The sequence below is a fragment of the Arachis ipaensis genome, chromosome B5 (assembly GCF_059453495.1).
Source record: "Arachis ipaensis isolate K30076 ecotype BB chromosome B5, ASM5945349v1, whole genome shotgun sequence".
Lineage (NCBI taxonomy): Eukaryota > Viridiplantae > Streptophyta > Magnoliopsida > Fabales > Fabaceae > Arachis > Arachis ipaensis.
Genome location: NC_142440.1, coordinates 157,901,398 through 157,917,880, shown reverse-complemented (window position 1 = coordinate 157,917,880; position 16,483 = coordinate 157,901,398). Strand labels below are relative to the sequence as shown.

Below are 16,483 nucleotides of genomic sequence, written 5' to 3'. Positions count from 1 at the left end.
TATGCGAATGGTTATTCTAATATTAAAATTTAAATAAATAATTTAGAGATATAATATATTTTTATTTTATTAATAATTATTCATATTATTCAAAAAGATTATTGGCTATCTAACATAACCTTGTTAACTTTTCTTCCTTCTTCACATCCAATAAATCCTCATATTTCTTAATGTCTGACTTTGATCTTCTAGCGCCACCAATCTATGATTGTAGCATTGTCCTAACAAGAGCTTTTCCCATAAATCGTCATGCCCAACAATCTCATTCCACTTTCAACTATGTCTGTGAAAAGTTTTCCAACCATTCAAAATGCATGTGCATTGCCGTTACAGCCAAAAAATGCTATAATTTTTTAGGCTTTATTTTCTGAAAGATTTAAACATTGTAATTAATTTTTTATTCTACATTTTTTTATTCGTCAAATTTATTTCTTTTAAAAAGAATAATTTTAAATATACCATAAAAATAATGTGATATATTAATTAGTTTATATTTTTATTTTTTATTTTAAAATTTTATAAGAAAATAATAATAACAAATTATATATTTTTGGATATTATTTTCAGTTTTTATGTAAAAATTTAAAAATAAAAAGATATTGAAATACCATATTTTTATCACAACAACATAGCTCAGATACTCAGTTTTTTTTTATTAAAGATAGAGATATTTAAATCTGTCACCTCTTAAATAAATATAGAGAAATTGTATCATTTAAATTATAATTTATTGAGCTCAAATACTCAGTTTTCAATTAGAGATTTGTGTATATTTCGGTACCGAGTTTTTTACACATATTTAGAGTATTCAGTATCCACTTACCTATTATGACACAACCCAAAATCTAAGCATTTCATATCTACTCATTTTTTAACCATGCTTCGATATTTGAGACGTGATAAATTATATATTTACGTAATTATTTTAAAATTTATATATTTTTGTAAATTTTATATTTATTTAATTTAAATAAAAAAATTTTAAATTATGGCATTTAAAATAACTTTTTATTATATTTTATTGCGTTTATTTTTAGAGACAGGATACAGAGATATAGATAGTACATATTTAAAATATGTTTGGAAGCAGAGACATGGATACGAAATACATTGTCTCCGATACAGTTTTTTATATTTGTGTGTCCTTTCTTTTACGAAGGATAATGATGGACACAGGATTTGGAAGAGTGGACACGGATTTTTTTATAAATTTTGTTTTTCTTTTTGTCTATAGATATTTTTTATTATTCCACTATTATCCCTTCTTATTTTTTCTATAATTAATCTTGAAACTTTTGAAAGATAAATATTATTAAAGGTAAAATTGATCTTTTAAAATGCTAAAAAATAATTTATAAATTGTAATTGATTTTATATAATTTAAAGAAAAATCAGTTTTTAGATTAAAAAAATTAATTTTCTAAATAAAAATAAATTTTTATGTGTAAAAACTAATTTTTTTAATGTAAAAATGAATTCTTTTTTAAAACTAATTTTTTATTTAAAATTAATTTGGCTTATTAACCCAAACAAAATTTTTTATTAATCAAACTCAGATCTATTTTTTTATTAATCTTAACTATAGGTATTCCTACATATTAATAATAAATTTAAAAATAAAATAAATATATTTATAATTTTTATTTTAATATAAATACTATTATATATTTTTTTATTAAAATTTTTTGTCTCTCCAAACATTTTTTCAAGTTTCATCTGTACTCATACGTACTTTCATTCTTTATTAAATTAATTTGTACTTGATGTAGAAAATTTAGAATAATGTGGTTATTTTAGTCATTTTATATAATATTTTAGTCTTGTTCATATATATCCAAACATAATACTAGACATTACATTAATGTCTTATAAATCATATCCAAATACAATACACAAACAATAATTTTTAGTGTCTCCATCCTATTGTCTCTGTCTCAGTGTCATATTTTATCCTGTCTCTGAAAACAAACATAGCTTTATATACTTCTCTTCTTCTCTCTTCTCAAATTCCTGCCATTTTTAATTAGTTGAAATTTTTAAAAGTCCACACTGTAATTTTAAGACATTATTTCTTAAACAATATCTAAGTAAGTTAAATTTCACGCACCAAAATATTATACATTTAAAGTTTAATCTAATTACAAATAGTATGTATTTAAAATCTTCTAGAAAATATGATTTGAATATTTATAATTTAATTGTATTTTGAAAAAGAAAGGATATTATTAAATAATATTCCTAACTATTAATATTTTAAAATATCTAAAGAGTAAACGAGAGTACATAAAAGTACGTATTTTTAAAAATTTATTAAAAAATATATGAAATTATATGTTAAAGTTATTATTTATTTAATTGTGTGTAATATATACATACAAGAAGTAATATTAAAAAAATTTGCCATCTCCTATCTTTGGTTAAAAAAAAAAAAAAGGAGCAATATTAAAAACAAAGAAGTTGTAATTTTAAGTTCATTGATATATATAATTTTAAGTTGTAATATATAGTATTGATGGTTTATCAGTAGTTAAGAGAATGAGAGTTGAATCTTAGCCCATTTTTCGCTTAGTAATTCTTGTTGTCCTTTAGAACACTTGAGAAGATATTTTTGTTTTTGTCCCGTGCCTAGTCAAGAGACTTTTTCGTTTTGTCTCATGACCAGCCAAGAGATATTTTTCAGTTTTGTCTCATGTGCAGTAGAATATGAAATGGAGTAGAAGAGAGAGAAAATTACACCCAGATATATCCTGGTTCAGCTGCCTATATCCAGTCTCCATCACAACAATGATGAAATTTCACTATAATCATCTTTGATTACAAACACCAATTCTCCCTAGGAACTACCCTTCCTATCCAGGACAAGTCTAGAGTCTAATCCCCAATCCTGAACTTGACTTGGTCACTGCCAAGCTTTCAACTGCTAAGTGCTAACCCAACTTGTAAGGGGATTCCCACAGAATCATGAAACACAACATAGATGTACTACGGACCTCTAAGGACATCTATGACTTTTTCTTTTAATTTTGTGCACTCTGCCTTTTTTCGCTCTATGGCTTTTTCTTACAAACCTTACTGTTTGCCTTTTTCCATGAGACTCAAGACAGACAAAATTAAACAGAAAATTACAAAATGAAGAACATTGAAGGAGAAGAACTTCTGTTAGCTTAGGTAGTTATGTGAACACTGTGCTTTCACCATTTTCCTTGCTTCAACCCTGCTGTTCTCCCTTATTTATAGAAGGGAAAGCCTCCACGATTGAAACGGTTAAACCAAGCTAAACTTCTTCTTCTTCATGCAAAACCGGTTCGGCCAGAGAGAGAGAGGAGAGATAACCGAATGCTATAACCAACATGCAATTACCTCTGAGTCTTCCCTTTACCCCAAGCTTCATCAATCCGAGCCATCCCTCTTGACTTGCACTCCAAGAAGGACTCCTAAATGTGTTCTTGATGCATGACAGCTCCTCCTGCTTCACTTTTGCTTCCTCTTTCACGTAGCCTCCCTAGCTACCTTCTGTGATGAGTGAACACAAAGCAGAGACGAGCCATGCCTTTGAGATCTTCTTCCTCTGACCGAGATCTTCTTCTTCCATTTTTGGTATGGAGAGCATGAGCTTATTTCGCCAAATCTTACCTTATTTTGGTGAAGATCTCAGCCACAACATACTTTTTGTTTTCTTTTTTCTTGCCATCATTACAATGGTCTTGTTACTTGCTTCTTCTTCTCTACGGTAGCTTGCCATAGCTTCTATATTTTTCTGAGAAGTGACCGAGAGTGAGAAGAGAGAGTAGAGAGAGAAAATTTGAACAATAATCAATGCAACAAAGAGAGAATTATAGTGAATTAAGTTTTTCCACTTTTCTTTGTTGAATAGCGTGCCTCATTAAGGCAATCAATCAAATCAATTGCATGGTTCCAATGCAAGTTAATTCAAGTTAATTAAATTTGAAATCTATCACTACTTGAAAGGTGGATCCGTTGGAAGTAATTAGCATGAAGCAAAACATTTGCTTTCTCTCTTTTCTTCATTTCGGGCCAAGCTAGTTGGTTTCCAACTAAAATTTGAATTGGACTAATATTGTTTCAGCCAAGTCACTTAAACATTTTAATCAAGGCTGAATGTTTGCAATTTTATTGGGCTTGCAATTTTTCTTTTCTTTTCGGCCAAATGGCAAAAACCTGCACAACAAAATTATTTCAATTAACATATATGAATTGAAATCAAATTAATAATTTTGTAATTAATTATTTTTAATAATATTTGATCATCATTAAATTAAATTAGAATTTTTCAAACACATCAAATATTTTTGTTTTTTTAATTGTGATGAAAAAAAATCAGTAGAACTCATACAAATTTTTTTTTTTATTTTCTTTAATAACTAAACAAAAAAATATCATTTTTCATTCATTTTTCGTTCCATTCATTTTTTTCAATTCATATTTTTTTAACTAAACATAATGTTAATGTCTCGCTCTCATTCCAGCTCCAGCGCCACTAAGTTACGATTGCTCCCACTGTCTCAACAAAAGGTTTCCCACCAAATCAACATTTGATAATTTAAATTTTAAAATAATATATTTTTAAAGATGTATTAAAATCTTTTAAAACAAATAATTAAATATTATATTTTTATTATTATCTAAAATAAAAGAATACTGTACTCTCTATCTTTTAAATAAATAACTAAGAGCTTGTTTGGGTGAGTTTTTAAGAAAGATCTTTTTTCGAATTATCTTTTTTTAAAAGATCTTATAGAGAAGTAAAAGTAATTTTATGTTTGGATATCTCATATAAAAAGATCTTTTTATCTATCAATTATGTTTGGATATAACAATATAAAAGTATTTTTTTGTTTATTTATTACATGAAAAATATCTTTCTTTTAAAGAAAAAAAATCTTTTAAAAAAAATGTAAATTACAGCTTCTCAAAAAAGATCTTTTTTTAATTTTACTAGTGCTTTTACTTTTACTATTAAAAATTTACCAAACACGTTAAAAAATAAAAAAAGATATTTTTTTATTAAAATTTTTTTTTTTAACAAAATAATAACGCTCAAACATACACTAAATATTATACTTTTTGGACGAATCAAGTTCAAGCACCAAAGTTTATCTGTGCTAAATGTGTAGATGGGAGTTTCCCAAAAAAGAAGGATTTAGAGCATCATTAGAAGGAAGCATCCCAAATTCAAGTATATATGCAAGAAATGTGAGAATCAATTGAAAACTGATTCGTTGAGAAAAGCACAAAAGTGAGGTATTAATTTTTTGTTCAGTTATTCGCTTTTTTTTTCAATGTTAGACAAAGCTCATTGGTTTAGTTAGTGCATCACTTCCATCTCCTCTTCTAGTTTGTTTATTGTTAAATTTTTCCATAAAAATATAATAGTAAATAAATAATTTTTTTTAGAATTAGTTAAATTATTTGAAAGTCCACGCTATAGTTTTAAGGCATTATTTAGCTCCAAAATATTGTACATTTAAAGTTTAATCTAACCCTAAATAGTGAGTATTTAAAGTCTTCTAAAAAATATGATATGAATCTTTACAATTTAGTTATATTTTGGAGAAGAAATAGTATTATTATATAACATCTCTAACTATTTATTATTTTGTACTTGTATTTAGACCTAGTTGAGAATTTTTAAAATAATTCTATTATTAGTACCTAATTAGCTAACTTGGTTATTATTATTATTATTATTATTATTATTATTATTATTATTATTATTATTATGAAAATAGAAACAAAAATAATAAATATAATTATATAAATTTAAATTATCTTCTTCATTTGAGGGGTATATGAAAATACATGGGAATACGTATGTCACGGCCCAAAATGAACCATGATCGGTGCTCAAGAAAATAATCTCCAAGCAAGCCTAACCGATTCAAATATAAGTTGAATAAGAAAGTTATAAATATTTTAAATAAATTTACAATGTCTAAAATGAATAATTACATATTTTTAACAAACAAAAAAATAAAATAAATATGGGTGGATCCTGCCTGTGACATATGGAGCAGATGACGTCTAAGAACTTAACAACGAATAGATACTCATTGCAGATCATTACTCTTGAATAAAAAGTCTCACATAATCAAATATTTATTCCTGAAAAATATTTTTAGAAAAATGGAGTAAGTTTTGCAACCAAGTGACTAGACAGTACATCTATAATCCACATGAGACCATATAAACATAATTTTAGTTATAAGATAATAATTTATATAAATAAGTGAATCAATAAGGGAGTCCTCATACAGAAATCAAATCAAAAGTCCACATTTGGGCGGCTCCACCTCTATGGGTAGCCCTTTCCTCTTGTGTGTCCTAACGAAATATCAGATCTAACATGTGGCCTACACGTTAGGCTAGCAACACGCTTGCTAACAGGAGTCTGAGTTAGATGCATCTAAATTAACGTCATAATCGCCGTTAACTACGGTTTTCTTATACGAGTCTCCTAAACCAATTCAAATCGTATAAATTCAAATATAATAAATCTTTGATCTTTCAAATATATACGGTATTGAATCAAATCAAATAATACTTTCTCGCAAGAAATTTTTTCTAATCATAACTTCTTCAATCATAAGTTATTTCAAACACATATCACAATTCCAAAGTCAATAAGTACTAACAAATACTTCAATACTTCAAAAGTATATATTCGAGTAAAATCAAATGTTCTAAAATAATATAAAACTTCATCAAATATATATAAAGTCTCATGTAAAATTTCTAAGATATGAGCTTCATAAAAATATTTTTTCAATTATAATAAATTAATTATACTAATCAAATCAAAATTTTTCAACAATAATTTTATAAATATAATTAGAAACTCATAATAGCATAAACAAAAAAATTAACAGTTATAAATATAAATCTTACTCACAAATTGGTCCCAGGAGACCGAAAAAATCAAACCAGAGAGCTAAGATAAAAGGTGAGGAAGGTTGAAGTAGAATGAAATGAAAGAGCATGAAATTTGGATCGAGGTAGCAGCAACAACTTGGATTCCTCACTGCAACAACCTCAACAACAGCCCTAGTATCAATAACATAGAACAACCACGGTAATAATGGCAGCGAATCCAATAGCCTACGGTGGTTTAAAACTAAGCAAAGACAAAAAGGGACATCAAACATGATAGGACAGAGTCAATAATAGAGTTTTATGGCAAGACAAGGTAGAACAAGTTTAGTCTTACCAAAGAAAATAAGATGATGGAGCATCAGCAGCTCCGGTGACCCCCAACCGGCAAGGACAGAACAGGCAGAAGCAAAGCTGAGCTAGGGCAAACTTGCAGAATTTTCAACGGCAGCTTCCAGTAATGTCAGCGCGATTCCCGATGACCAGAGGCGCGGTGGCGCAGCTTGCGACAATGGCGAGGCGTACCAGCTCCCCCTCCTCGCGAGACTCTCCTCTCTCTAGCCATTGTGTTTCTCTTTCCTCTGCGAGCTCCTCTCTCTCTCTCTTCGAAGTCCCATACCTGCAGCTGCAACGGCGATAACAAAGCTCCCCTTCTAGCGGCAGGGACGGTCTCCAGGGGTGATGGCGAGGTCGGCGGGACAGCACCTCCTCTCTCGCGCCTCTTCCTTTCTCCTTCCCCTATTCCCTGTTTCGAACTCCTTCTCCCTCTCCCTACTTGACCCGCAGCAACGACGGCGATGTCCAGCCTCAAAAGTGTCACCTCCTTCTCCCTCTCTTCTTCCTTTCTTCTCCCTCTCTGTTTTTTCTCGCTATTTTTCTTTCTTTCATTCTCAGCAGGGTGTGTATGTGTTAGGAGAGAGTTAGTGTTTAGAAAAAAGGGGTAAAGAGTAATTTAGGTATTTTGATAAAATTAGAAGGTATATATAAAATATTTCAAAAAAAAAAACTTGAGATGTTACAACGTCTTATTTGAAAATTCATAAAAAAATAAATAAAATTATATATTAAAGTTATTATTTATTCAATTGTACGTAATATATGCATACAGGAACAATATTAAAAATGAAACAATTGTGATTTTAAATTTGTCAAGATATAATCTCAACAAAATCCTTTAAAAATAATTATTTTATTTTATTTCCAAAAAAAATAAATGAAATGATTTTTAGGTTAACATTTTCTTTTTCTTTTTTTAGGTAATTTGCACGACAACTAATTAATTTATGAATAAAACTCAAAACAGCCCCTGACAATTATCTCAAAAGACAACGAGGTCCTTAATAAAAAAAAAAAACTCAACCCGACTCCTGACAATTACTTCAAAAGGACAACGAAGTCTCTGTGCCAAAAAAAGTTAATGTTATTTTTTTTTGCACAGAAACTAATCAATCCCAAAAAAAATATCAAGAACCGGATTGAGTGTTTTTTTTTTTTCTTGAGGACCTCATTATCCTTTCGAAATAATTGTTGGAGACCAGATGCTATATTCAATCATTATTTATTGCATTAATACCTCCTATGGGAGGGTCATAGACCCAAACTCAAGAAAGATGGTCACTAACTACTCACTATCCGCGAGGTTGATATAGCCTCTTAATTCTTCTTCTTGTGGGTATCAATGTCAAGTTCATTTTTTCCATTGTTCTCTCTTTTCTTTCTTTTTCTACCTTACAAAAAAAAAATCTTAGATGTCAAAGTATTGGTTTAAATTGGTTTTTTAATGAAAAAAAAACTTTTTAAAAAATAAAGAACTTTATTTAATTTAAAAAATATATTTGGATATATTTTTTAAAAAGTATTTTTATTAAATAAGAAAACAAATTATTTCCTTTTTTCTAAAATTAGCAAAAGATGTTTTTAATACTTGAAAATTCTTTTTAAAAAATTTATTCAAATATAAAATATTTTTTGTGTTAAAAAATATTTTTTTTAAATATAAAAAATTAATACTTTTAATATATATATATATATATATATATTAATTTAAAAGATAAAATCAATATAATTCACTACAAGAAATTACTATAATAGCGATCGATTTTAGTGACTGAAAAAATTGGTTGCTAATAGTAACTGATTTAGCGACCGATATAGAATTTTTAGGATCAGAACTTTAGGAATTAGCGACTGATTTTATCGGCGGTCGATTTAGCGACCGAAAAGGTGATCCTCATTTAGCAATCGATTTACTCAACGACCAATTATGTTAGCAACCGATTTAGCGACTGATACTCTTTTGTGAGTGTTTGGTGGCCTTGTTCAAAAATCAGCCGCTAACGATTAGTAGGGGTGTGCATGGTTCGGCTCGGCCCGACCCCGAACATTTTAGGGACTAATTTGGTGTGATTTTACCGGGTCTAGGGTTGGATAAGGGGCTCAAAAATAGACCCGGTCATTATTTCGGGTTGAGTCCGGGATATAGCTCGGGTCACCCGGACTCGGTCCGGTGGCCCGTCATCATACACAATTAATATTTTGTGTTATTAGTGATGACTGATAGCTATTCTTATGTGAAATTTAAGTATTGTAAACCTTAGTATTTTGTGTTATTAGTTATTATAAGACTATAAGTTAATGTTTTATGTTTAAAATACACAAGACTTTAGACTAATGCATTGTGTTATTTGTATTGATTTAAATATTTGATATTATTAGACAATATTAGTATTGATTATGGTTATACTTTAATTTTAGAGAAGGGTTGGTTTTTGTTATATTTTTCTAAGTGAATTTTACCATGTCAAATAATGGTTGGAGTTTTGGAAATTTGGATATTTTCACATGCTAGCTTACAAGAAGGTATCAAAGTAATGTAATATTAACGTCCCGATTTTCACCCAGTATAATCGTGACCTGAAAGTGTATAGATTTTATCGGGTTTAGAACCGGATTCAGGTCTAACAAATAGGCCCGATATATATTTTGAACCGGGTCTAGGTCATATTAAACCCGGTTTTGTCGACCCATGAACACCCCTAATGATTAGTGACTGAAGTTGGTCTCTATTTTTTAATTAGCGACCACCATAATCAATCGCTAAATCGGTCGCTATTTCGATAATTTCTTGTAGTGATTTATTAGAATTTGGATTATATTGATTTTATTTTATTTTTCAATCGAAAAAGTTTTGAGTCAAATGATAAGAATTTAAAATTTGGATGGACATAAACCAATAAAGTTTTAAAGTTTTGTATTTTTGTATTTTAAATTATATTGTATATAAATTTTGAATTATTTTTTTTCTAAAATTAAATAAACCAATCCAATACAATTTAAATCACAATAGTTTGAATTAGATAGAAATAAAAAAATTAAATTAGATCACTACCATAGATATCAATATATCATAATCGTTTGAATAAGATTGAAAGATAAAACTAAACCAAGATAATACAAACTCTGTTGCAAATATTTTTTTAGTTTCCAAAAGAAATAAATAATAAAGTTCAAAAATGTAAATAATTTGAAAAATATAAATATAAATATAAATATAAATTTAATTTATTTTAAAAAATCACTTAATAGAATATTTATAGAACTATTTTTTTTCAAAAATATTATGTGTATATAAAATCAGCAGCAAATTACTTACATAAAACAAAACTCCTCTAATATTACCTATTTATAATTCTCCAAAAATACTTATATTTCAGTTTTATTTAATTTTATGTAATTTCTGTGGTCTTTAGCGAATTCAATATATATATATATATATATATATATTATGGAATTCTGACATTATTTACACATAAAATAAAACATAACTTAAATGGTGTCAAAATCTCATAATTTGTGTATATATTTTAAATTTTTTATTAATATAATCAAATTTGATTAGATGTATAGTTAATATTTGGTAAAAAAAAAAATTTATATGTCAAAGTTATATTTAGTCCCAACAATTTATATCTTCTTATATTTTTACCCAAATATTAATTAAATTTAAAAATATATCATATAATAATTATTTCCTAACGAAATGTCCTTCTAATTAACTAAGAAAATACAAAAATATTCTTTTGTATTGTATTGCAAAAGAATTGAAGGATCTTTTTCAATACTTTAATTAACCTTTTATAATTAATTTTATATCCTTTCAAGTTAAATATTGTTAAATTGTATTGGAAATTAAAATTTGAATTTAATTTTATAAAGACTAAAATATTCACATAATCTATCATAAGAGGCTAAAATGTCCTTTTAACATTAACTTTTAAAATGACTAAAATATCCTTGTCCACTTTTAACATACTACAAATAGTAAAATAAATTTCTAATTGTTTAACTTTAAAAAAACTAAGGTACAATTAGATTTTTAACCCTCCTTCACATTCATATCACAAATATTTAAAAAAAAAAACCTATGTGTAGGAAAAAGAAAAAATTGTTCTGTACTTAATCTCTCCATTCTCCACCTTTGTGTTTTAATAGGACATTAAGTCAACATTCAAGGTTGTCCTATTAGAATTTTGCAACTTTTTCACGAAAGAATTTGTAAAATATAGTTGATGTAAAATTATGTAAATGTAAACACACAATTACTTTCATTATTTGTATGCTTGTAATATATACTTATTAAAACAATTAAAAAAGTTTATAAAAAATTGTGAAATGCTTGTGAGTCTATTGTATAAAAGACTTACATCACGTAAATTAATATTTCAGAAATTATCAGATAAAAAATAAATAAATTGGTTGATCAATATAATTTTGCAAGAATACACTTAAGCTTTTATAGAGTATCCTCTGAGTCTCTGACATTATTATACATCATTACAGGATGATATATTAAGTCAAGTTAGGCATACTGAGTTAGTAAAGAAAAATGACTCTGTGGATTTAATAATGTCCACCACCAAATTCAATTTCATGAAACCCAGTACACAGAATGAACCTTGTTCAAATCAATTGAAAGTCTTCCCTAACATACCCAATCTGAGATGAGCTAAACTAACCTGAACTAATTTATTATTCATTATCATGGATATGCTTTTTGGACAAATATTAATTATAAATTAAATATGAGAAAAACATATATAAGTTTTTTTTTTTTTATCAATTGTATATTGAGACTTTTGTATGAGTTTGGCATAAAATAATATAGGCATAATAAACTAAAAATACAAAATAAACTTTTGATCAATAGTTCTAGAAGTAGATCATATAATAATATTAGGTACAAAGTACAATATGGACCTACGATCTATATATTTTTTTGCCATTAAAAAATAACGCATAAAGACCAATATTAGTATATTACACAACTGAAAATTAACCCTACTCTCTTCAAGAATTCACCAACTCATGAGAATTCAACAGTGAATTCTTTTCTTATAATTTCTACATAGTTCCATTCAAAGGTAATCAATAATCATGGATTACAATGCTGATATTAAAGTTGCATCATCTAGCCTTATTTGCATGAGGAGACAATTATTGCAGCAAAAATAAACTTTTCTAAGGATTTTTATTGTGTTGAGTTACAAAAATGTAATGCAGGTGGACTATGTTTGAAATTAGAGGAATGCATGAAAGACAAATATAAGCCGTGAGCATTGCTAATCCCAGTCCAAGTCCAGAAGAGACACTCCAATTGCAAGCAAACATCCAAAGCAATAAATAAAGGTCAAAGATATGTTGTGCTAAAACTTTTGAAGATATATAAATTAAATCCTTAGAAAAACTTTTGAAGACATATCTTTTGAAGATATAAAACTTTCTCCTAAAAGCGTCATAATAATTTGGAGACATGTATTCACCATACAGGGAGAACTAATATTTAAGGATATGTAACAGATAGTCTAAACAAATTCAAAGACTTGAAATTTGGAAAGATTAAAGTACAAGGACAAAAGCTTAAGGACTAAGGAGTATGAATTAGGATAACCAAACAGGAGGACAAAAGAGATTCACATCTAACAATACTCTCTGGAAACTTCTATGGTCCAAGTCGAAGATGCCGATATCTTGAGCAACAGGATCATAAAATGATGATTGCGCCGCTATTTGGTTATCCGTAAACCAAATTTGATTTCCTTTGCTTAGAAAAGGCGCAGGAATTTGAACAGAAGAATTAAATCCAATCACTAGTATATAGTTACCTAAATTATCTAACGTTGACCATTCTTTTCTGTTTCTTTTTAACTCATAGATATCAAATTTGTAAGTTTCATATTCTTCGTTCTTTTTCTCTGTATGTCTTACTAACATTAATAAGCTTCCATTGGCGCACCCAACAAGATATTTAGGCTTGGTAGGGCTTAGGAAAATTTCAGATGGAGGTCTGGTTTCATGGATTCCTCCCTTAAGCCCTGCTCTTGTCTTTGTATCAAATTCATATAGCTGCCCGTAATTGTTTATGGCATATATCTTTTCTTGGAAAAATATTACATCATCAAACCTCTTATCTCTTGTTGGAAATTCTACCCATCTCATATTGCCAGGCTTGTAAAAGGCCAGTCTCCGGTTAGGTCCGAATATCACCAACGCCATAAAATTTTCAATGTCACACTCAGGAGATGAGTTTATAATAACCTTACAAACATGGAGTCTATGCAGTTTATCTCTTTCCGTGGTGCTCCTAATGTCACGAAAATCCCACAGTGTGTATTCATCCCCATGATTATCAGGCTGGTAATCAATTATATCAGGAAAAGTTGAGACCGGAGGAAGATCCAATCTACGATTTGTAAATGGATTTAACATTTGGATAGTGCCATCAGATATGGATACGACAATCAACCATCCATGACCAGAACCGCGAATTAACTTGTTGTAGGACTGCATCTCTGGCAGCATGATATGGTAAATATTTTTCTCTTCAAGGACGCAAGTATCAAGAGTTTCATCATCTGCAGCAGCTAATTGCATGAGATGATAAATCTCCTCGTCTTCGTAGGAATGATTCTTGACAGTTTCGTCAGGTAACAATAACCACGGAATTTTGTTTCCATTGGGAATCTTTGCAAGTTTCAAGCTCCACTCTTTGCAAACCAATCGAAGCTGGATGTAATCATCGTAGGCATGGAACCGTTTTGAAATTTCTTTCAACAAATCTTCATCAATGTCTGCCCATCGATTAATCTCGTCCATGTTTCTGACTCGAGCTATGTTGAGTTACAAAGAGTCAGATCTGAAAAAAAAAAAAGACAGAATTTGAAAATTCGTAGAAAGTAAACGTCAATTCACTCCACCCACAAATAAAACTACAAACACGAAAAAGGATTCATAATAATCGTCAAAACCAAATCCTAGAAAAAATGTGCTGCACCGAAGAATCATAAGCATAATTCAACCAAATCATGTATCGAACCTAAGAATCATAGGCATAATTCAACCAAATCATATGAATGAAACCATATAGGAAATTCAATACAGAATTGTGGCAATGATTTTATTTTAAATCAATAACAGTAAAACAACAATTCACCAAAAGAAATACAACATAATGAATTTAAAAATCAATCTCAGTAAAATTAATAAATTAAACAATTGAATTTATAACTTAATCTCAGCAGAATTAATTCAATATGAACGGATTGAATTCAAATAAAAATTAAAAACATTAATATCTCAAAATTCAGCAGAATCATCAATACATCATATGCATGTTCAGACTAAAATTCAAATTTCCGAGGGGTAGAGTCAGGGAGATAGAATCAGGGAGAGTTAGAGACTGAGACCTGAGAGGGTTGAAGCAGAGACTAGAGACTCCACGTCGGCGAGAAGGGGAGAAGCATAAACGACGCCGGGGAGGAGGGGAGAAGCAGCGACGACCCACGGCAAGTAGCAGCAACAGAGAGAGAAGGGAGAGAAGGGGTTGGGCGATGAGTGTGAGAGTGGCGGTTCTTCGAAGAGAAGAAAGGATTATGGGTTCTGGCTGTTCTTCCAATTCCAACAGAAGATTTGGGTTTTCTGCTGGGTGGGGGTGTTATGCGCGGGGTTTTCTCACAACATTGATTTTTAAATATTGAATTACGGTTATTCAAAGATGGGGTTTCCTTCAAAGATTTGTAAAGAAAACTTTTGGTTTGATTTCTGTTGCTCAAAGATATATACATGTGTTTTAATTTTTAAATGATTTAATTTACAATTGCTGATTGATATTGATATGGTTTCTAAAAGATAGTGTTTAATTTATTAAAAAAAGTTAAAAAATTAATATTTAATTTAAAATAGATAAAAATAAACAAAATTTAAACAAATAGTAAAATAAAAAATTAATTACTCTCAAATTAAGATAGTTAAATTTATATTTTGTAAAAGTTACAAAATTAACCGTAATTAATTTCTCATATTATTAATTTTTTATTTTAGATAATTTAAATTTAAAATTTAGATAAATATAAATTTAGAATAATATTATTACACATTCAAATCTTTTTGTTAACTAAATTAATTTAATATAATAAAAATAATTTTTTTTTCAAAATCAATGATATTTCATTAATAGAAATAAAAAGAACAAGTGTCCATATTACAAGGACTCAACAAAGCAAAAAGAATCTCTCAATAATCATTAGAAACGAACAAAATGTTAAATTTTTTGGAGAAGAGCAGAATAAGAAGATAATAATATATGTGAAGTTGTCATGTTGAAAATACATAATACAAAGAGTCACCTTATTTATAGGGATATTACCAACTAACCTCATAAATATTTCATCTACTAATTATTGGTCATTACTAACTTAAATCTCAATTGCTAACAACACTAATAATATTTTAATATGCCTCCGCAAGCTGGTGGATGGAAGAGGTCAATAATCTCCAACTTGGATAAATTTTGATGAGATGGTTGAAGAAGAGGCGTGTGGCGCGAGACGCAGAGGAAGAAGGAAGACACATGTGTGGCAGGCTGACGATTCTAGTCACGACGAAAAGGAGAAACAAGGCTACTGCTCTAGTTCTGTGTTCGAGAGTGAGACAACCAGGAAGGAGCAGGAAGAAAAAGAAGAGAGAAGAAAGGAGACGTCGGGGACGTCGACGACGTCAACGGATTGAACAGATAGATAAAGAGAGAAAGAAAATGTACAGACAGGAGATGTTTTTTGACAGAGGAAGAAGAAGAAAGGAAAAAAAGGAGAAGAGAAGAGAAAAAGAAGAGGTGACGGTGACAACAAACTTTGAGAGGCGCGTGAAGGCGCGTTTCAACTCTCAATGACCATAATTTTAGGTAATAGAAGGAGAGAGGGAATGAAATAGCCAAGACAACACCAGGTTATTGCGAAGCTCCCCCATATTGAAAACAGAAAATCATCAGTTTAGAGGAGAAAGAATAGAACCAATGAAAAAGTTATATTTGTTTTTGGAGATGATGGCCGTAGAAAAGGATCAACACTAAGAGTGATAGTTACTGCCAGTAAGGATAGGAATGATAAAGACAGAGGTTGGAATTTTCTTAGGATAAATATAAAAAGAGCTAGTGGGATCTTGTGCTATGTTAGAAGATGATTCTACATTAGAGAGGAAGAAGACAATGGGGATTGATTATTTGGGTTTGAAGAAGAAGCATTGTGATCTTTCATCGAAAAAC

At 29.1% G+C, this 16,483-nt stretch overlaps 1 protein-coding gene across 1 annotated transcript; it reads right to left on the bottom strand.

Annotated features, from left to right (window-relative positions):
• Nucleotides 1-12,825: 12,825 nt before the first annotated feature.
• On the bottom strand, nt 12,826-14,069 carry LOC148566379 (putative F-box protein At5g55150). The gene has a single exon (XM_088488850.1). It carries the CDS (start codon nt 14,038-14,040, stop codon nt 12,826-12,828), a length of 1,215 nt encoding a protein of 404 aa, XP_088344976.1. The 5' UTR covers nt 14,041-14,069.
• Nucleotides 14,070-16,483: the final 2,414 nt, after the last annotated feature.

What these genes read in the sequence shown, in the direction of transcription:
- LOC148566379 (XM_088488850.1), bottom strand. Translation starts at nt 14,040, where the DNA reads ATGGACGAGATTAATCGATGGGCAGACATTGATGAAGATTTGTTGAAA.